We start from the raw sequence: 23,498 nt of genomic DNA, 5'->3' as shown, positions 1-23,498 counted from the left end.
GATCGGTCTGCCCACCTGAGATGAAGTTGTTGTTAATAAACGTGCAGCAGGGAGAGATAAACGCTATAATCCAGACTAGATTTGACGCCGGGACGCAGATTTATGTGTAGCACTTTAGTCGAAAGCACTTTTGATAGTTACCAGATTAATATTCTGTAGCTTCCGGTAGTGATTGTTTTACCTGTCAGCATGTTACCGTCTACTAGCAGGGTCAAACTTAACAGAGACCTTGTTGGGCTAAAACTGGTGCCGCGGCGGAGACGACCCCCTCAGTCTCTGAATAAAGTAAAAAACCAAGAGGAAAACCAACTAGTTCCCGAACTAGTTTCACTAAAAGACCCGGCCTCTGTCCTGCACAGCGAAGAAGCCGTGCAAACTTCTGTAAGAGACCAAATGGGCCCAGAAAATGTGACAGAAACCAGCTGTAACACCGCTGAAGGGAAGCCGCAGGAGGATGGTGTAGGTACGTGGAAGAAAAGAAAAGAAAAGAAAAACAAAATCTGGGAGTGATTGTGTGGGGGTTAACCCTCTGGAGTCTATCTATTTATTGAAAATACACGTTTTATTTGCAGTAATAACTTTATTTATATATGATATGTAGACAAGCTGAGAAAGCCAGTTAAAGTTCAATCATAGGAGCTTTCACAGTGTGACATTTATCTTTCTAATGGGAACTTTCTTTCTACAATGAGAACTTTTACTATTTTTAATTTACATGCAAACAGACTTTTTTGTAGTTTTATTATTTTTTCTGCTGGGTTTTGTTAGAAAAATTGCACGAGTAAACCTTCAAAATTGAATAATCTGACACCAATAGGAAAATACCTCACCAATTATTTCTGCGCAGTCTTTGAGAGGAAGACAGTAACATTTCATTTTAAACAACGTATAATATTCAAATTATTCTAACAGTTTGTGTATAAATGGTAAAATTATTTATACATTATACATTTCCAAAGACACCTGTGTCTTTTGTTTTATATTTTGGGTTCCTGGCAGCTTTATACTTTTAATTAAAATAAAATGAAAAATCTGACTGATAGTCAAGTTTGTGTGGAGAAAAAGGAGCCATGCATGTGATGTAAGGACAGACTGAAAGATGCTAAACAGAGACAGAAATGAATGCATAGGAAGTTGACAAATTAGAACCAAAATCTGTTCACTGCAGAAGTTTTAAAACAAAAGATCGTGAGCAGGTGCAGGCTGCAAAGCCTCAGAAGTCTTTGCAGCCTCAGAGTGGGTGAGTGGTGGTTTTGAACTACACACAGTTGCATGCATAGACTGTATATAAGAGTGCATGGTATAAACGGACACTGGAGGACCACTGCCGGGTCAAACCGAGGGGCAAAATGTCTTGTCAAAAAGAGCTGAATAGCGAGGACCTCTTGGCCACAAGCAGCCAGACTCTGGTCAATGTAAAGGCTAGTTTGGGCAAATCTGGTGGGTGTAAATCCAAACAAAAGGATAAAAGCGGCGGGGACAGTAAAGAGGGTAAAGTGAAGGCCAGGTCCACGGGGTGTGATCACCAGCCTGCAGAAACACGACAGGTGGGGACACGTGAGACACCCACCGGACTGACAAGTAAGGTTAGCTTTAGCTGTGTGGTTAGCTTGTTTAGTTAGCTTGTTTAGTTAGCTTGTTTAGTTCACCATCAATTAGCGTGTAAAGCGTCTTTGGGTTATTGAAAAGCGCTATATAAAGTCAATTAATTATTATTAATTATTAAAGTTATTGGTATTGGACTCCAGCTAAGGTTTTTTTTACCTGGAGGTATTTTGGGAGGTAAAATGTTTAAGCTAACTTTTGGCTATTTGCTTTTTTTTCTCTCTGTTTGTTTAAACGTGTCGGATGCTAAGCTAACGGCGCGGCTAATAGTCATATCAATCTTCTACAAAGTTAGCTTGAAATGTTGTCTGTCAGTGGATCAAGCAGAAAGATACTGTATGTTTAGTAACGTTATAAAGTAAAGTAGAAGTTGCCGATCAACGTTGTTTAAAGCAGTAGTTCTCAACCTTTTTGAAAAAAGACACGAAATGACCAGAAAAGACATAAAATGACCAAAAAAAGACACAAAATGACCAAAAAAAGACACAAATTGACCAAAAAAAGACACAAGATGACCAAAAAAAGACACAAAATGACTAAAAAAAGACACAAAATGACTAAAAAAAGACACAAAATGACTAAAAAAAGACACGAAATGACTAAAAAAAGACACAAAATGACCAAAAAAGACACGAATTGACCACAAAATGATCAGAAGAAGACATAAAATGACCTAAAAAGACACAAAATGGACAAAAAAGACACAAATTGACCAAAAAAAGACACAAGAGGACCAAAAAAAGACACAAAATGACTAAAAAAAGACACAAAATGACCAAAAAAGACACAGAATGATCAAAAAAAGGAAACAAAATGACCAGAAAAGACACAAATTGACCACAAAATGATCAAAAGAAGACATAAAATGACCTAAAAAGACACAAAATGGACAAAAAAAGACACAGAATGACCAAAAAAGACACAGAATGACCAAAAAAAGGAAACAAAATGACCAGAAAAGACACAGAATGACCAAAAAAAGGAAACAAAATGACCAGAAAAGACACAAATTGACCACAAAATGATCAAAAGAAGACATAAAATGACCTAAAAAGACACAAAATGGACAAAAAAGACACAAATTGACCAAAAAAAGACACAAGAGGACCAAAAAAAGACACAAAATGACAAAAAAAAGACACAAAATGACAAAAAAAAGACACAAAATGACCAAAAAAGACACAGAATGACCAAAAAAAGGAAACAAAATGACCAGAAAAGACACAAATTGACCACAAAATGATCAAAAGAAGACATAAAATGACCTAAAAAGACACAAAATGGACAAAAAAAGACACAAATTGACCAAAAAAAGACACAAGAGGACCAAAAAAAGACACAAAATGACTAAAAAAAGACACAAAATGACCAAAAAAGACACAGAATGACCAAAAAAGACACAGAATGACCAAAAAAAGGAAACAAAATGACCAGAAAAGACACAAATTGACCACAAAATGATCAAAAGAAGACATAAAATGACCTAAAAAGACACAAAATGGACAAAAAAAGACATTAAGTGACCAAACAGACTAAAACACATGAACACTTTAACACAGTGGAGACAGAGCTGACTTCCAAAATGATTTGGCGACCCCCAGAAATCATCTCGCGACCCCAATTGGGGTCCCGACCCCAAGGTTGAGAATAGCTGGTTTAAAGTACTGAATGTAATAAGATGGTAACTTGTTGCTAATGGCAGCGGGGGACCAGCTTCCGGTCAATGAACTGCCATGTTGTTTCTGCTGAGACTTGCACAACCAGCTTGGACCCCACTATTATGGCAAAAAAATGTTTTTAATTAATAAAATTATGACTGAAATTGTACCAAAAATGTTTTTGATATGGTGAAACACTGTATAGAGTAGGGCTGGGCAATTTTAGCCAAAATATTATATCCCAATATGTCAATAGCAATATATAGCTTGTTTTCTGGTAATTTAATAAATTAGTAGTCTATTTGAAATAATCACATGGTAATGTCTATTTATGTAGTTCTCACCTACTGCAGTAGATATTTCCTGCAGTAAAACATCCACTAATGAACAGTAATGAACCCATTACTGTTGGTAAATGACAATAAAATAAACAATGTGCTGTATTTGGATTAACCTCTTTGTGCAAGCCACTCTAAGGGTAAATCCATGCAATATTTTCAGTATTTGATTTTAAAAGGAGAAAGAAAACTTCAAGGATGAACAATAACTGGTTTATTTGGCAAATTAATGTCTTTGTAACATCCGTAACTCTGATTACAAACAGCACACAGCTTTTCGTTTCTTGTACTGCCTTCTAGGCAGCTGATGTTGATGGGAATCCATCCACTAAAAACACCTTCACGTGGCATTAGTTTCTTCATGTTTAATGCTTACAGATGTTTTACTGATAAATTCACTTTTTTACTGTTTGACAAGTTTCTGTTTCCACTTGCAGAGATTGATAGAAATACGCATCCATGCCCCACTGGACTTGCTGGTTCGGAAGGCTGTCTGAAACGAGCCAACAGGGCCTCCGGCTGTGGTCTCTGCGGGGACTTTAAATACATTCCCCCTCAGCGGAAGGCATTGGGTAAGCAGGGGCAGAAAAGCAGTTGCCCGGGGCCAGAGAAGCCTATGGTTAAAGTTAAAATCAAGAAAGAAAATGCAGTCACAGAGACTTCAAACAAGATTATCATATGGATAGACAAGTATCCGAAGGTGATACTTTGTGACATAGCTCGAAAATGTGATGTTCTAAGTCACGACTGTGGCTATGTGTTACCAGATGTTCTCAAAACCAAGAGTGTGCATTGTGTCAAACAGGACATGAGAGCTGGATTTCAGTTTGTGCCTGCTTGCTTAGGGCATAACCAGCACAGAAGTGAGGAAAGTGCTCTGGCTAAAAATAGAGAGCTTTATCCCAGAGTTCAGTCTGAGAGGACCGTGTGTCAATCTCAGAGTCTGACGGAACACCAAAGACACCTAAAAAAACGCACAGATGCACAGACATTACAGAGTCATACCACATGTCATTTCCTCAAGAGCTGGACAAATGAAGGCTCTGCAACCTGTTCTGCTTCTTCCTCACTAGGTGAATGTACAAAGAAGGGGGAGTGCAGGACTGGCATGTGGGACACAGATGTTGAGGAGGATCCTGGGCCAGAATCTCGACTGAGAGACAAAAGAGTAAAGCTAGGCAATGGCGTTAAAGACGGGATTTTTCCATCCACTTCAGTTTTTGAGAGCATCAGTTGCAAAGGAAAAACTGACTCTGAAGATAAAGAGAAAACTTGCCTTTGGATGTCTGATGACAGTTTGGCATCTGTAGCGCAGGCGAATGGGGACGGCAGTTCTTTTAGCTCGGCTGTGAAAGAAAACCGAGTTCACAAGAAAGCTCGTGGTGAGATTGACGATCCCACGAAAGGAGATGCAGCAGATCTGTCCTGTCAGAGTAGCGATCTGGACATGGATGATGAACTAGAGTCGTTCACCTGCCAGAGAGTGAGGGCGTATTTCAGAACAGTTACATTTTCTTGTGCACGCACATACATGTCCTGGCCCTTCTCTAACAGTGGCAGGACCCGTAGAGCACATGCTGGAACCACAAGCTGTCTAGCAGAGCCTGTTGATCCATCAGCTAGAGATAACAGCGACTCTCCATTAGATCACAATCAGCCAAGTTCACCCAGCAACCGAACCAATGACATGCCTCCAAAGGTGTTTTCGGGCACAGCCTACCAGGTTTCTCATCAAAACGAAGAGGAGAGAGAAGAGGATGGAGAAAGCTTTTTATCAGAGAGAAATGGGAAAAGACAAGGTGATACGTCTTCATGCTCACCTCACTTTATGGAGGCTAAAGAATCAGTTCAGTGTGGAAGAGAGTCTGGCAGTAACACAGCCTCATCTTTGCCACTTAATGCACCTGAAACTGGCAGCTCCATGTCGACCCCTTCCCCTTCAACACTGACTGACTGGGAAACTGTCACGACTTTGTCTGCCATGTCGTCTCCGTTCACCCAAGGTGGTTTGAGCAGCCGCTCAGCCACGCCGTCCTCTCTCCCGCCTTCATCGTACCTACTGAATAAAGTCGAAGGTGTCGAGTTAGCTGATGCTCAATCTGGAAGCGCATCGGTAGCATCCTCCTCACCCAAATATGTGTTCAAAGCTGTGGAAAAACCATTGTTCTACTGCGAAGAAACCCAAATGACTTCATCTTCATCCTTTGCTCCACCACACAACTCTGATTCCTTAGATTCATATGCATCCTCCCTCCTGCTCCCTCAAGATGAGCAAGAGAGAGACGATGAACCGCTCACAGGCAGGAGTCCACCAATACTGGAGCCATATTATAACACAAGCCCCTGTAACCATGATCCTGCAGTAAGAAAAGAGAGTTCAGTGAGCAACAACCTCACTGAAAACTGTTTAGAAACAAACCCAACCAACTTTAGGCTTCCACCAATGCTCTCTCCTGTCACTTCACCACACGGACACTCAGCGAGAAGCCGACTGCCTCAAAGCCAACGCTGTTCAAATAAACAGCATGGGGAGGAAATATACAAAGACACCAGCAAACACAAAATATTACCTGGATATCGCATGCCACGAATTGTTAATGAAAACTACGAGGATTTTCTTGAACATGGTAGTGAAGAAATGGAAGGAGCCTCCAGAACTCCAACTATTTCTTCAGTGGAACCTCATTCGCCTCCAAGCTGTGATGAAGATGTGGATGGTGATGATGGTAATGAAGAGGAAAGCCAGGATGAAGTGGACTACAAAGATAATGTGGAGCAGGGTAACAGAAAACCACAAGTTCCCTCGGACGCTAAAATGAAAGCAACCCTTAGCTCAGGTGCTCTGACAGAACCTTGCTCCTCTCCCAGCAGCGATGAAGATGATGGTGGAGCTTTCAGTGATGAGGGAGTAAAGGGATTAAATCCATCTGAAATGGCAGGCGGTGAAAGTGATGAAACGGATGCAGAGGCAGCTTATGATACTCGGGACAGCGTTCTGGATGAGTTTGCAGCTTTTGAACAGGATATCCTGCTTGTTGATGTGATCCAGGATGACCCAGAGCTCTTTGAAAGTATGCCCAAGGAAAGTTTGCTGAAACTGGGGCCAACCAGGGTTACTGCGGCCCCTAAAACCAGATTGGTAAAAATACAGCCGCCAAGGATAGATGTGGCATCACTGGATTTAAAACAAAGGTAAGCTCTCATATCTGATATAATCTCCTCACCGTCACAGATGCCTTGGTGTCGTCCATTACATACTTAATGGCTATCTCATTTGTGTTCCAGATCGACCCCAGTTTATTTTAAGTGTGACAGCCCTGATAGCACAGGTAGGCCTAGTGCAAGAGTCTCAAAACACAATGAGTCACCTCAAGACATCAGCAAAAGTAATTTGCCGTCTGTGTGTTCAATTTTATTCATTGATCATCCTGTAATTGTATTTTTTTGTGTGTATTTTACAGAGGAGAGCAGATCATGGAGACCTCAGTGTAGCAGCACCTCTCCTAAAATGCAAAGAAACTCATGGCCTGCTACAGAAACACATATCAAAAACATGGTAATGCAGTGACTCTAACCAAGGTTTTGGTCAGTGTAAAAATGTCAAACTTGTTTTAAATGAAGGTAAATATTGGACCATACTGCGTTCCCAACATTGTCCACTAGGTGTCGCACTCAGCACTTGCTCCCCAAATTGAACATTTTAAGACTGAAAGTCCATTAATAAGAAATGTTATTTCCTTTAGCCTCTGCCAGTAAATTGTGTGTGCCGTGTCATACTTGTGCCTTCGTTTGTCAGTTTATAAACAAACATGGTATTATTTTTAATCATTATTCATCATTAATCACCTTGTCATATGGCTTTAAATTAATAGTTTATTCTGGTCTCTCTCCCAATCAGACAGATGCTACTTAGCTAAATACTTGGCAAGAAGTTGGCTAAGTAGTTAGCTTAGCACGCTACTTAGCTAAATACTTGGCAAGAAGTTAGCTAAGTAGTTAGCTTAGCAAGCTACTTAGCTAAATACTTAGCCAAGAAGTTTGCTAAGTTGTTAGCTTAGCAAGCTACTTAGCTAAAAAATGGATATGGGTCATTTTTGACCCATGTTGTGCATTAGAAGAGTAGTGACACAAAAAGGGATTTTATTAAAAAATGAATAAAGGAAAACATGAAATAAGGATGTATGATGATCAAAAACAAATTAATTGAGGAAAACCTGGAATACTGAATGATGAAAATAATTTATTGCAAAGATATAGAACATAAAAACTCTGTCGGGTCACTTTAGACCCATGTTGTGCATCAAAGGGTTAAGATTGCGTGCCTTGGTGAAATACTTGCCAAATATACAATAGAATCTTGACCAAATCTGTTTAGTTACTATAATGAGAAGTAAAATTCTTCATGTTGAACCTTTTCTGTGTGTTTTTGAACAGGGTTGTCCTGATGCCAACAACAATCATGTAAACGGAGTCCTGGAGAGGTATCTGTTTGTCACATGGTGAAACGTGTCTACACACCACTTGATGTTTCATTGTGTTGATCACTGTGTTTATGTCCTGCAACAGGAGCAAACCCATCCAAAGAGTGAACTCCCTGCATAATCTCATCCCTCCAATTATGGATCTAAGAAATGGTGAGGCACAATGGAAACGGCATGGACAATGACACATTTCTTTTTTTTCATATATATCTTTATTGGGTTGTCAGGACATAATACATATTCAATCAGAAAAGGTACAATTTACCCATTTTTCCCCCTTTTAAAACAACCCCCCGCCCCCGAACCAGAGAGTTACATTCACATAAAATAAGCAAAAAACAATAAATAGTAATGATAATGAGAAAATACAACTCTCTCCCCCTCAAAGAAAAACAGGAGGGGTGAAGAGTAGCCAAATAACAATAATAAAAAACAAAAAATAAAAATATACATATACATATAAACATACATACATACATATACATACACATAAAACCAAACAAATAATAATAATACTAAATAAATAAATAAAATAAAAAGGGACATTTAGAGGAGATGTACAGAATGCCTGGAAAGAACAAACAAAATAGCTATAACAATTTGTATATGTTGTGCCTAGAGTTTGACCACCAAATAAGTATACTAAAAACAATTACTGGCCATTTAAAAGTTATATCAATTTATCTTAATTAGAACAATCTTTGTTAATCATCTAATGATGAAATAGACTCAGTTAGGGAAAGAATGGGATTCCAAGTTTTATAAAAGTTGTCGGAGCACCCCCTAATACTGTACTTGATTTTTTCTAAGTGTAGAAATGACATTAGATCCTTTAGCCAAGAGTTAGGGGAGGGAGGATTCTTAACCTTCCAATGAAGTAAGATACGACAATGACACATTTCTGAACTGATGTCACTTGTTTTGTGTTTGCACCGCTCAGCTGCTTTGTATGACTGTTTTGCTCCTCTGCTCTCCACACAGGGCCGTGGAGCACAAACCCAGCAAACGTGACAGATTTCAGGCGCCAGAAATCTAACGCTGTAAGTGCTTCATTAAATACAGAGCAGTTACCGTCTTCCCACAATAACATTTTTGTTTGCTTTAGCATTGTATTTTCTCATTTTTCCAAAGAAGCTAACCAAACCTAATTAGTGCTGGACCTGCTTAACAGAAGAGTCTTACTTACTGTAGGTGGTGTGGTGTGATCCATTAATCCTTGGTGCTTACTTTAAGTGCGAGTCCATACTTGAGAATAAAAATGTTATTAGAAAAAAATGGAAAAGGAAAGCAAACTAGCTCTGGGATGTCTGTATCGTAACACTAGGGGTGAAAGGCAAATGTAAAAATGTATTTGATTTGGTGTGCTCATTCTAGAATGAACTGCAGAGTAAATGATTATTGTTGAAAAGGTTTGAGCACCACATCTGATTTTTTTATTTCTTAACATTTTTAATTCAATGTATCATTGGTGTAGGTCCAAAGCAATTTGTATTCTTCAGTTGTAAACATGTGTAGATTATATATGGCAGTAAAAATGTTTTAGTCAACTAAAATGTGCATCATAGCTTATGAAAGTCTATGAGCTGGTCTAAATTTTCCCAACTTCAAGTCTAGTTTTCCAAATCCAAATCTTTTGAGATATTTCTTCAGTCTCCAGCCTCTTTTTTGCACTTGGGTCCTCACTGCATTCTGACAAAATCATAGAAATAAATGCTCATTATTACCTATTATTAGTGTTGGTAGGCTAATTTAGTTTTCGGCTCCATTCCGACTGTTTTTCTCATATTTTGGCCGACAATGCCACATCTGATTTTAAAGTGCATAAAGTAAAGCAGTATGGCTGATTATACTTCATGTCTTTCTGTTGTTCCTGACATTCTTTTGTGACTTTTTGAGGAGAAAAAAAAAGCACCATAATTATAGGACAAGTTGGTATTCAGGTCTGCTTTAGAATAAATTATGTGGCATTGGGAATACATTTAATTGATCACTTGTCTCAATGTGCATAGATGGAGGCAGAAAATGAGTGCCTGGAGATGTATTATAAAGACACTCAGCTTGTTAATGACATTTTATCAAGACTTGTACTGTATATTCTCCTGCCACAGACATGTTTTTTGTTTAAGTAACGCAGCAGCTTCTCTCCCTTCAACCCCTCAGTACTGCAGGCAGTACTTCAGTGAGTCTCTGTCCTGTGGTTTCAAGATGTGTCGCTTCCAGCATGTTCCTGTGGAGGGGGACGAGAAGGTAAGGTCAAAGAGAAAGTAGTGTTTTCATGGCTTTCCAGCAGCCAGACCATGAGCGCTTTAACCCTTTACAGCTGTGTACTGTACCTGTCCCTTCATCAAGTAACGCAGATTATGTAGACCAGTAGTTCTCAACCTTTTTGAGTCGCGACCCCCAATTTAACATGCATGTTGTCCGCGACCCCCGCTCACTGAACACAATCTCACACGCACAGTTCAGATCACCCAAACAAGAAACAAAATGACCAAAAAAAAGGAAACAAAATGACCAAAAAAGACACAAATTGACCACAAAATGGTCAAAAAAGACACAAAATGACCAGAAAAGACACAAAATTACCAAAAAAAGACACAAAATGACTAAAAAAGACACAAAATGACAAAAAAGGAAACAAAATGACCAAAAAAGACACAAATTGACCACAAAATGGTCAAAAAAGACACAAAATGACCAGAAAAGACACAAAATGACTAAAAAAGACACAAAATGACAAAAAAGGAAACAAAATGAGCAAAAAAGACACAAAACGACCAAAAAAAAAGACACAAAATGACTAAAAAAAGACACAAAATGACAAAAAAGGAAACAAAATGACCAAAAAAGACACAAATTGACCACAAAATGATCCCAAAAAAAAGACACAAAATGACCAAAAAAAGACACAAAATGACTAAAAAGACTAAAACACATTAACACATGAACACTTTAACACAGTGGAGACAGAGCTGACTTCCAAGATGATTTGGCGACCCCCAGAAATCTTCTTGCGACCCCAATTGGGGTCCCGACCCCAAGGTTGAGAATAGCTGATGTAGACAATGAACTTGTGATTTATAGGTCAGTTATAGAACTGCCTTACTGGAAAAACTTGATGCTAAAAACTCTCAGATGTCTGTTGAACACAGAGGCAACACCCCCCTCTGCTGTGTCTTTGCTGTAATTTCACACTTCATTTCAGGATTGTGGAGTCACTTTACAATTTTCCTCCTTCAGTTGTGCATTGAAACTGTGACACGCTTCACCAAAAATCCAATGTGTCTTCAAAAAGCAGGTGAGTTTTCAATTTATTCAATAATTTAAAGGGATAGTTTTGTTGTTTTTAAGCAATGTACTGCTGTGGAAAATGTATTATAGCCACTTGAAAATCATCTATATCAAATTAAGTGTGTGCTATATTTAGAATATTTTCACTGCTTTAACCCATAAGAACCCACGGTGACACGGGTGTCACAAACATTTTAAATGTTCTAGTAATATTCATGTATGTTTTCTCAAGTACATAAGTGTGTTTTTCAGTGTTTTACAGTTACAGTAGCTTGTTGAGAAGTCGTCAAATGAGGCAGTGCTATTTATATATATATATATATATTTATTATTGATTTTGATTATTTTGTAACTTTTTTTTTTTTTTTAAACATATGTTTGTTGCACATTTTGTTAATTTACAAACGGTGAACAACATAGAACAAGAAGGCACATACAAGAAAAATAATAACAATAATGATAGCAATAATTATGATTAAAAAGAAATTAATAAATATAAAATGAATATATAAAATGAAGAAAGAAAAGAAAGAGAGAGAGAGAGAGAAAAAAAAGGGGGGGGGGCCTTTATAACCACAAAATAAATAAATGAAAAAATTAGTAAATAAATATATACATACATATATCTATACACACACACAGATACATATACATGTCCGTAAATTTTGTAACTTATTGATTATTATTTTGTAACTGAAAACAAATCTGAAATGGAATTTGTTGTCTAGCAGCACTATTAATGTCACAGTTTTATATATGTTGTGGAGATGCAAAGAAAAAGGCAAATTTGTGTTTTTGTAAGCAGAAAAGGTGTTTAATTTATTCATTCAAAAATAAGAAATATCATAAACATAAATTCCATAAACGCACAATGTGACGTATATGTCACATCACAGATCTTTGACATTTAGAACACATTTATGACGTTTTTATTTTTTTAAATACTACCCCTATGTGGTCCACCTGGTCTGTGGTATATCCCCCATCATTTTCCTTTAAGGATTTCTGGGTTCTTATGGGTAAAGTTTCCTTCAGACAGCTCTTTCCATCTTGGAATGCAACCCCACTTCAAAACATCCAAACTGTGACGTTGAGTAGACCGTTCCCTTTTGTGTCCAGGCGCTGTGTTTACAGGCTACTACCAGAACAACCCACCAGGAGTCTACTTCTCCATGACGGTCCTCCTGGCTCTGCTCTGGTCTCTGCTCAAAGCCGGTATGGTGTCTGATGTCTTCTCAGTCCTCAGCGTCAGTTTAGCCCACAGGATTGTGGTGAGTGTGCTTTTAATCCATCTTTTAACAATAATGTCAAGCTGCAGTACATCTTGTCGTCCAGCAGAGCAGTTAGTTCTCAACCTTTTTGAGTCGCGACCCCCAATTTAACATGCATGTTGTCCGTGACCCCCGCTCACTGAACACAATCTCACACGCACAGTTCAGATCACCCAAAAAAAGAAACAAAATGACTAAAAAAAGACACAAATTGACCACAAAATGATAAAAAAGACACAAATTGACCAAAAAAGACACAAATTGACCAAAAAAGACACAAAATGACCAAAAAAGGAAACAAAATGACCAAAAAAGGAAACAAAATGACCAAAAAAAGACACAAATTGACCACAAAATGATCAAAAAAAGACACAGAATGACCAAAAAAGACATAAAATGACCAGAAAAGACACAAAATGACCAAAAAGGGAACAAAATGACCAAAAAAGACACAAATTGACCACAAAATGATCAATAAAAGACACAAAATGACCAAAAAAGACACAAATTGACCACAAAATGATCAAAAAAAGACACAGAATGACCAAAAAAGACATAAAATGACCAGAAAAGACACAAAATGACCAAAAAGGAAACAAAATGACCAAAAAAGACACAAATTGACCACAAAATGATTAAAAAAAGACACAAAAAAAGACACAAACTGACCAAAAAAGACACAAAAAAGACACAAACTGACCAAAAAAGACACAAAATTACAAAATGACCAAAAAAAGACATTAAGTGACCAAAAAGACTAAAACACATTAACACATGAACATTTTAACACAGTGGAGACAGAGCTGACTTCCAAAATGATTTGGCGACCCCCAGAAATCATCTCGCGACCCCAATTGGGGTCCCGACCCCAAGGTTGAGAACAGCTGCAGCAGAGGACGGGGCATGTTCTAGAGAAGCCTCGATCATCTACCTATCACCGCTGTGGGCGTTAAAATAGATGTTGAACTTTTCCACCTCTTCCTCTCTTTCTAGCCTGGCCATGAGTTCCTGTTGGCTCTCTTTAACATCGTGAGAGAAAAAGGTCTCGTGGGTTTTGTTCCTGAACTCATGCAGCTCATATTCAAGGTATCTCAACTCGTACACACTTACTTTACTGCAGGGCAGTGGGATCTGTATTTTTTTTTTTTTTTACGTGTCTGTGAAATAATTTTTCTTGTGCATGTTTGTTTACAGATGGCCAATGCAGGCCTGGTGCTGAGTTTGGACTGCCTTGATTGTGTGAAAAACACTCCTGAGTTCCAGCAGACAGTCAATCCAAACTCACTTGTTTTAGGGTCTGATAATCACAAGTAAGCTTCAACTCACATCACCCTTACAAAGTAGTTCATTATCGTCCTTACTCATTTGTTGTATGATTGTGTCCTACTTTCTAAATTCTAATCTTTTTTTTTTTTCTTTTTTTGTGTATTTATTTTTATTGTTTTCATAACAGAAAAATATAAACAAATTATATATACAAATTAGAGATAGTTGGTGGAGCTACACAGAACAACACTTTTTTTTTTTTTTTTTTTGACAGAGTTTTTGACATTAGACAAACAAAACAAGGGTATAACATAAATGACACAGCAACAGAATAACACTAATTCAGTTTTTAGACATTAAATCAAGAAAAGGTTGCCATATTTCAAAAAAGATATCCTCTTTAGTAGATATTATGTACCTGATTTTCTCCAAGTGTAATACATTTCCCAGCTCTCTCAACCACATTTCAAACGTAGGAGCCCTTTCAGATTTCCAGGATTGTAGAATTAGCTTTCTGGCTAACAATGTTGAAAGGGAGATAGCCTTTAATAGCTTCATAACTCCTTTTTACACTATCTGGATTAGCCGCTGCAAATAACACGGTGAACGGGTTACGTGGTTGATTAACCTCCTGTGACCCTGCGTCCTCATATGTGGACATTTAATTTTAGGTTTGCTGGACCTTATACTTCATTTTGCTTAACTATGAGCTGTTGTCCTCAGTAGTCAATACATGAATCAGTATAAAAATCAGATGGCAGCATCTTGGTAAAGTCAATCAGCAGCTTATCCCCAGAAAAAAGTGGACCAGGTACAGAAACTGATCAGATTTTATGGTTAAAACTTGTTTATTTGTGCTTAATAATGTTTGTAGTTTGACTATTTTTTAGCAATAGCAACAAGCTACGACACTGCTAATCAGGAAGTACTCATTTGAGAACGAATAGACTTTTACGATCGTTCTTTAAATAAGAGGGTGTAAATGTAAAGAAATAAACAGCTTTATAAACTAGTGAATTAATTGTGTTGTACAGTAAAATTAACCCATCATTTTTTTTTTTCAAAAACGACTTCCTGTTCAAAGACAATGCTTAGTTTTGGTACTAATCAGATCCTACTGATCCAAAATATCTAGGAGAAACTAACAATACATACAAAACAAAAGCTTGGGTCTCAGGAGGTTAAGGGCCTTAGTGAAGAACTCAAACAAGGATGACCAGAATGGTTGTAGCTTATGACACGAAAAAAATAAGTGGGATAGTGTTCCTTCTTCACTTTGACACCTAATACATTACATTACTCTGTCTTTCTATTTATAATAAAAGGTTGTCCAGCAGCACACCCCTTCCAGAGTACCTGTCTTTGGCCCATTCCATTGTGGAAATAGAGGTTAGCTTTTCACAAGATCACTTTTGTCAACTTTTGTCAACTTATCCAAGGATACATTTGTTTCACGTTCAGTCTGTCATTGTATTCAGGCCTGCTTTTATGCTTTCTGTCTGTCAGCTTTGTACCAAGCAAGAGGACTGGAGGCGGATGGGGGAGGTTTTCAGATCCATCTGCCAATCCAGCAAACAGAACAACCAAGCGGGGCGAATCAGCGGCCGCATCGCCATCGCGCTGCTGTCTCAGAGCAAAGACAAGCTGGCACTGCCCTTTGCTGCCTTCGCTGAGACCGGTAAAAACCTCTAACTCTTGATTTAAAAACAAACAAACAAACAAAAAGGTTAACAAATCAACACATAATGATTCCTGATCATTTGTTTATTCTGGTTTTTAGTGTGTCAGAGTCAGAATGAAGGTGAGGAGAGCCTGATGAGAAGTCTTTTAGGCAGAATTGGAGTCTCTCTCATGTTAAGATACCACAAAACGCATCAATGGGCCAAGGTAAATATGTTTCACACCTCTATCCCCTATTTGAATCTGATCTCTGTCCAGGCAAGTTAGCCATCCTGAGTCAGTACAGTGCAGTTTTTTATTTATTTACTTTTTATTCGTTTTTTCTTAGTAACATACACATAAGTGCCAGTGGGCACAAGAACATACAACATAACATAACATAACAAGGGGAGGATTATGCATTAAGTAAAACAGCAGAGTCGACATAAGCACATCATACATAAAAATATAAGGATGCTGCTTGAAAATAGGGAACTAATTAAAAATAAAATCTTAATAGAGGGTTTGATCTTATCTTTGCGATCTATATGAAATCAGGTCTTACAGTTAACACATAGCTGAGCCATTTTGACCAGTTCTCTTCAAAAACATCAGTTTGGTTTCTTAGTTTAAATGTAATTCTCTCCACAACATATATATTGTAAATTACATCAATCCAATCATTTATTGTTGGTTTGTCTTTCTTGAGCCATTTCCTGGTCAGAGCCTTTTTACCCCCCAACTAACAACAAACACTCTCAAAAGGTATTTGTTACTACACAAGCTTTTTGAGTGAGCTATAATCTGGGTGTTGAAATGAAATGAAATAGGATACATTTTAAAGGGATAGTAGAGGATTTTTGAAGTGTGGTTGTACAATGTAGTTTGATGAGGCTAAAATAGGTTTCACAGCAGTTTATTGTTTAGCTTCCCTGTTGGTATTCCTTCCTGCTTCTCCAAACTGGTGGTGTCCTGACTGTGGGTACACTGAACACTGTACACTAACTATGGATAACTACTAAAGTAACCACCCTTTAAAACATTTAACAATGTGATTTCCATGTTGTCTTTTTAACTTTGATGATTAGACATGTAATGTAGAACCTCCTTGGTATGATGGTAACAGAGAAATTCTGCAGATAAACAAAGTATTTTATGCTATCTTTGTAGTCACAGAACATCACATTTTTGAAGATATATTCATATTGTTTGTGCATGTAGGGTCGGAGGGTGGTGGAAGTGCTGTCCCATTCAAAAGTCAACTACTCGACACTGAAGGGTTTGTTTGGGAATGAGGATGGAGCATCACGTTGCTACCTGGTCACCGTGGCAACGGAGCTCTTCCTCCTGAGTGGCAGCTTGGAAGGAGCTCTAAACACACTCCGAGGTAACTGCTCCGACCCTGCAGGAAACGGGAAGCCATGATTGAATTACCTGTGTATAAAAGAAGTGGGCGTAGCCTAGGGGTCTGAAAAGTGAAGCCAGTGTGGATGTGCCTTAAACCTGCATTCTGTCTAACGATCAGTAGGGGGCGACTCCACTGGCTGCAAATAAGTCCAACTGTATAGAAGTCTACTTCTCACTGAATTTATTACCTCAGTAAACATTTTTTTTTTTTTTAAACAATATGTTTATTGATTTTCACAGCACACAGTGAAAAACAAACAAACACAAAGAACAATCAAACAAATAAAATAGAATATATAAAAATAAAATAAAATAAAAAGAACCCACACTGGGCTATACTACTACACTACAACTCGGCTCACAGACAAAGAGAAAAAATAAATAAATAAATGTAAAAAAAAAAAAAAATACATATCGACAGATGATTCAGAAATTATATAGATACAAAAATAACTGACAGTTAAGCACATGTTCCAGTCCTATGTAAATCCTCGTGTAAATATGGTTGATATATTCATACCAATGTATATAGTAAACATTTTTGACTAATGACTTTATGGTCTCTATTGCTAGTTTCAAGTCTTCTCCACTAAAGCATGTTGATTTTGTTAATTATGGTCCCATTTATATGAAAAAGGCATAAAGCAGGGTATGCTTTAGGGCAGGGATTCCCAAAATGTGGTGCGTGGACCCCTGGGGGTGCGAGGGATGAAAAATGTAATAGCGGTCTGATAATTACACAATTAAATTTTTTCCCCCACACAATAAAGAAGTGTAAATAAACATTTCCTTTGTAAAATGTAAAATCAAAAACTGTAATATTACTATACTGCCTGTTTGTATATCTGTTCATTTAGAAAACAAATGGTTCCTAAGTTCGTCCTCCTGGCCGTGTAAGCCTGCTGACCTGGAGAGTCGCACTCATGTGTTGATGCGTCTGGCTGAGAAAACGTCTCACAGAGGAGCGCTGGAGGTCCTCGGTAATCTGCCTGGACTCAAAGAGCCAAACGGTGAGTTGGGCGGGGCTCTTTATGAGTGCCTGAAATGTTCAGAATCCCAGATTTATTACTTTTTTTTTATGAAGTTGTTCATTTTACAGTATACTTAGATAGAAATAAAGAAAAAGAACAAGAAATAAAAGACGCAGATGGAAAAAATATACATAGGTATATCTACACTACTGGTCAAAAGTTTTAGAACACACCAACTTTTCCAGAATTGAATTGAAAATGATGCAGTTTAATGTCTCAGTGTACTCTGAAATGAATGCACATTTGCAACATTTAAAATTCTTTATTGAGCATGATAGTGTTTTGAAAGTAAAAAAAAGATTCAAAATCACATTTTATGTTGGACTAAAGGACTAAAAAAGACACAAAATGACCAAAAAAGGACACAAAATGAAAAAAAGACACAAAATGACTTACAAAGACATGAAAAGAATTAAAAAATGGACAAAATAGCCCAAGACTCCATAGAGTTAAGTTGTTAACCCATTTCTTGTTTCCTGAAAAAGGCCTACTTGTATAATTCTGAAATGTACATTATCTTTCAGTATATACCTGTATGTTGAGGTGAATACCAAAACCTGAGATCTGCCTCTTGTTGGACTCAGTCCTTGGAACATGTAATGAGCTCATACATTTGATTTATCTTCCAAAAACTAATTATGGAGCATTCAACATTGTTACCAATTGAAGTGTGTCTCGAAGAACATCTTGTCCTGTTTCTCACTGCAGAAACCGATGAACACACAAATCGATGTAGTTGATTTGAGGAACCACTCGTGTGTTTTCTAACGGCAGCCGTCAATATGTTTGCATGTAATTGTATGTTTTCTTTTCCTCAGACTCGGTCGATATCTCCAAGTACGCTCCTCTGTTTAACTCTCAGCTGCAAGTGTGTCTGGACAAACAGATCCTTCCTGTAGCTTCAGACACGGTGGACTTCATGCTGTCTAGAAAACTGCCAGTTGAACAAGCTTTGCTGCAGATGCTTTTGCAAAAACTGGGCAAGCAGAACCTCTGGCTCCGGGCACGGGAAGTCTTCAGACGTAAGTAGAACCCCTGTTGGTACTGGCTGCTCCACTCATGTTAAAACAGTTCATAAACACAATTTAGTAAAAATTAGGGGTGCACCGATCGATCGGCGCCGATTTCCTTAATTTTGCGGGATCGGCGATCGGCCGATTCCTTTACGTCAAACTGATCTTATCTACCGATCTTATCTACCTAGATAATAGGCCGGAGGCCGGCTCGTTAAAAAGAGCCGCTGTTAGCGGCAGTTAGCTAAAGTTAGCTACAGTTAGCTCTGTCCCAGTAGTGTGTATGTGCTGCTGCGCAGGTGTTCACTTAGTGATCTCTGTTTGTCCCGCTCATAGACTGCCGTCTGCCGTCTTCTTCTACAGTTTTTCTTCTTCTACAGCTTGGCATCTAGCCGCCACACAGTATCATCAAATGTTACGCTGCCCCCGTGTGGAAGGCACCAGTAATACAACTTTTTTTTCTTCCAGATATGATGAACTATTCGATTTTTTATGATTTAATGAATTCGAATATTCGAAAATCGATGCCCTCCCTAGTTGTCTGTATGTTGTACAGAACAAAAGCCACTTTGTTTATGGTTGCAGTTTTTTTGTTAGTTTGTCCTGTAAATTGTTGCTATTTATTTTAAGTTCAATATTTTATTAACTACCTCAGGCATTGTGATTTCCTTTATTTGTTAAAGAAAAATACTGCTGTGTTGTTATTTTGTCAATATAATAAGATTCAAACATTGAAGGTTCAGCTGTGAGTTATAAAAAAATCGGTATCGGCCAAAATCGGAATCGGCAGGTCAGGCTTTTTAAAAAATCGGTGATCGGTGATCGGTCAGAAAATTGCGGTTCACCCCTAGTAAAAATCAGAAAGATTAGACAAATCAATGACATTGACAGGTGTCAAACTATTTCATTTCATTTCATTTATTCGTTTATTTAACAGGGACAGTGCATGGCTCTCAGCCGTACCAGAATTAGCTAGGAGCTAAATTTCATCTGTCGTCCCTGGGCAGGAACAAATAACATCAATCTAACACAAACAAACAAGCCTTTCAAACAGCAACGACAAAGCTTCACACTCTTAAAACAGAATACAACACAGAACAACAGTAAACAATGTTGAAATACAACACTTTTGAGGTTTTTGATGCACTTGGAAAAGTATTCCAGAAAAGTTTTAATAAAGATCCCAAGATGGTAATGTTTGGACTCATACCAAATTACATAACTGGAAGGGGGAAAAAATATCTTTTACAAATATTACTGATTTCAGCTCTTAAATGTATTACTGTTAAATGGTTAAAACCCGACCCTCCAACATACAATATGTGGATTGAGAAGGTCTGGGAAATTTATCACATGGAACAAATAACTTCCTCCTTGAGGCTTCAAAAAGATATGTTTGTTAACAGATGGAGACCTGCCATGACCATACTAATGCAATAATCTCATGTTACCTTTATTTTATTTTACTTTATTTCACTTAATTTAATTTGATTTATTTCCACTAACACAGTTTATTATTTAATTACTTATTGTTTGTTTGTGTTACTTTGGTTTAACTATGTCATTTATACATATTTGACTTGATGTATATGCTTTAATGCTGTATTAAGCAGATCACAAATGAAAAACAGCAGACTAAATGTGAATTTGTATATATATGTTTGTATATGCTGCAAAAATTGAAATAAAATTTAAGTTTAGAGATGCAAAATAGTGAACTAATGTTTGAGTTTATAGTTGGTGGGTGCATGATTGAGTGGATTTAAGCCATGATTTTATTTTAGATTTAAAACCAAAGAATGTGCTGATGTCTCTGATCTCATTTGGTACTGACTTCCAATAATTAGTGGCTCTTATAGAAAAAGCTGATCTGCCAAATTCAGTGCACCTCTACTGGTCGTCCTAGTGGTTCTCCTGTTGTCTGAGCGCAGTGATATAAACTCCTTTATTTATTAATTTGATGTTTACACCAATGTTGATATTCTCAGACTCTCTGAGTGAAGGCTACTACCCAGGAGTGTCTGCTCCTCCTGGTTTCATGGCGCTGAGCGTCCCGTGTCGACTAGGGGAGGTGGAGCTGGCTATCACCATGGAGATGTTCATCACCGTCAATGCTACGGGCATCTTCCACATTTCAGAGGCCGCCACTTCCTCTCTCCGCATCACTCTCAAAAGGTAAGGTGTGAGAACACTGGTTGCATTTTGTGATCGATATACCAGGGTCGCAAATTTAGTTTTAGTTTTTTCTGACCAATAGCTGCACCTTGTTATCAGTACATTAACCCTTAAAGAGACAAGCAGGCAACTAAGTCCCAGGGTAACCGTCTGGGAGGGCTAAAACTCAGGCGTACCATGCTAATTATCTGCCCACAGACAGTTTCAGACGTACCAGTCGTGCAGTTGACTCTGCTGCCACTGTTCTTTTCCTCATCTAATGAGGATGTTCCCTTTCTGTGCATTCAATGCAATTATTTTGCTGATATTTGTCAAACACCAAAGACAACTTTCTCACTTATACACTCACTGGCCACTTTCTTAGCTTGCAAAGTGTATCTAATAAAGTGGGGGTGTGGTCTTTGCTGCTGTAGCTCGTGTGTACAGAGAAACCTTTATTAATGAGTAGTTATATGAGTTACTGTTGAACCAGTCTGGCCTCTGGCATCAACCCCTCTGTAAACCCTAGAGAGACTCAGACCAATAACCATGCCACGTTCAAAGTCACCTAAATCAGTAGTTCTCAACCTTTTTGAGTTGCGACCCCCAATTTAACATGCATGTTGTCCGCGACCCCCGCTCACTGAACACAATCTCACACGCACAGTTCAGATCACCCAAAAAAGAAATAAAATGAGCAAAAAAGACACAAATTGACCACAAAATGACCAAAATAGACAAAAATGACCAAAAAAGACACAAAGTGACCAAAGAAAGACACAAAATTACCAAAAACGACACAAATTGACCACAAAATGAAAAAAGACAAAATGATCAAAAAATACACAAAATTACCAAAAAAATACACAAAATTACCAAAAAAGACACAAAATGACCACAAAAGACACAAAATGACACAAAAAAGACACAAAATGACCAAAAAAAAGTCACAAAATTACCAAAAAAAAGACACAAAATGACAAAAAAAAGAGTCAAAATGACACAAAAAAGACACAAAATGACCAAAAAAAAACACGCAATGACAAAAAAAAGACACAAGATGACCAAAAAAAAGACACAAATTGACCACAAAATGAAAAAAAAGACACAAAATGATCAAAAAAAGACACAAAATGACCAAAAAAGACACAAATTGACCATAAAAGACTAAAACACAGTCGAGACAGAGCTGACTGCCGTCGGGACCCCAAGGTTGACAATAGCTGACCTAAACCACCTTTCTTCCCCATTTGGATGATCACTTTGAACTCCAGCAGCTCGTCTTCACCATGTCTAAATGTCTAAATGCATCGAGTGGCTGCCATGTGATTTGCTGATCAGATATTTGTGTTATCTTATAGAAATAGAAAGCCCTGTCTTGTCTTGTTATCTCCATGATGGTCCTGCTTCCTCCTCCTCCTCCAGGACTCAGAGCTGTGAGAGCGAGTACCTCTCCGCCGGCAGCCGCATCCTGTCTGCAGCCTGCATCCCTCAGCCCAAACTATCCGTTCACTACACGGCAGTGAACTCGTCACAAGAACAAGTGTTCACTCTGGACGTTTCCTCCGCTCGATGCTGGCTCCGACACAACCATCTGTGGGCCAATGAGGTGTGGACACACTGAGCCAAACAGTTATTCCTCTGCTGTACCTGGAAGTACTTAACTTTCCTTTCTATGAAACTGTTCCAGAGAACACAGTTGACTCTGTTTAAACAACCAATGAAATCAGGAAATAGAACGGATGTGTTTTTCTGTTGACTGTACGTTTGTAACACATGGTCGTATTTCAATTCAGCCTTTGACGAAGAAGCAGAAGATCACAACCAAAGACTGACGCCACAACTTAATAATTACATTTTTATTTTCACAAAAACGTAATTTTGTTTCAATCTGTTTAATAATGTTAAGTTGTTTCCTGAAGAGTTCTTTTAGCAAATTTGTCTTTACTCAGTGTTTGTATGATTTACTATTTGAAAAAAAGAAGTAAGTCAATTGGGGAACAGAGTCTAGCATCTTTTTGTCAGGTTGTTGTTACAGGTATTTAGATTTCATTTCAAACAACATTGTAAATAACTTCCGAGTGTATATAGGTCTATATTTATGATGGTGTTAAGTCTTTGACAGTATTATGTTGCTGCGTTATCTTACTGATTGTCAAAACCTCAATTGTTGCTTGTTGAAGAGCTTTTGTTTGTATGAAGTTTTTATAAAAAAAACAAAAAAGACAAAAACATTGTTCTGCTCCTAAAAGTTTGACTGTTGTGTTTCTTCACCAAAGGAAAAAAACATCGTAAAACGAATGTTTTCTGAAAGGAAAGTTACA

At 37.9% G+C, this 23,498-nt stretch overlaps 1 protein-coding gene across 2 annotated transcripts; it reads left to right on the top strand.

Annotated features, from left to right (window-relative positions):
* On the top strand, positions 1–23,497 carry topaz1 (testis and ovary specific TOPAZ 1). 2 transcript variants are annotated; one of them, XM_059349652.1, is made up of 21 exons: positions 2–463; positions 4,039–4,173; positions 4,675–6,793; positions 6,887–6,930; positions 7,063–7,157; positions 8,036–8,082; positions 8,168–8,235; positions 9,064–9,122; positions 10,243–10,329; positions 11,323–11,380; positions 12,493–12,644; positions 13,638–13,730; positions 13,839–13,954; positions 15,236–15,299; positions 15,417–15,588; positions 15,691–15,797; positions 16,791–16,956; positions 17,834–17,986; positions 18,826–19,029; positions 21,009–21,195; positions 22,600–23,495. In XM_059349652.1, exons 1-21 carry the CDS (start codon positions 190–192, stop codon positions 22,796–22,798), a joined length of 4,599 nt encoding a protein of 1,532 aa, XP_059205635.1. In that variant the 5' UTR covers positions 2–189; the 3' UTR covers positions 22,799–23,495. The 2 variants fall into 2 exon arrangements, with proteins under 2 accessions (XP_059205634.1, XP_059205635.1); XM_059349651.1 differs by having other exon boundaries at positions 1–463; positions 4,039–6,793; positions 22,600–23,497.
* Position 23,498: the final 1 nt, after the last annotated feature.

The sequence above is a fragment of the Centropristis striata genome, chromosome 14 (genome assembly GCF_030273125.1).
Source record: "Centropristis striata isolate RG_2023a ecotype Rhode Island chromosome 14, C.striata_1.0, whole genome shotgun sequence".
Lineage (NCBI taxonomy): Eukaryota > Metazoa > Chordata > Actinopteri > Perciformes > Serranidae > Centropristis > Centropristis striata.
Note: the sequence above shows the minus strand (reverse complement) of the source record. Positions and strands in the feature narration are given on the sequence as shown.

Bases quoted from the DNA above. Each gene is read 5' to 3' on its own strand.
- topaz1 (XM_059349651.1), top strand. From the start codon at position 190: ATGTTACCGTCTACTAGCAGGGTCAAACTTAACAGAGACCTTGTTGGG. The intron at 464-4,038 runs GTACGTGGAAGA...TTCCACTTGCAG, and splicing joins GCCGCAGGAGGATGGTGTAG to AGATTGATAGAAATACGCAT. The intron at 15,589-15,690 runs GTAAAAACCTCT...TCTGGTTTTTAG, and splicing joins TGCTGCCTTCGCTGAGACCG to TGTGTCAGAGTCAGAATGAA.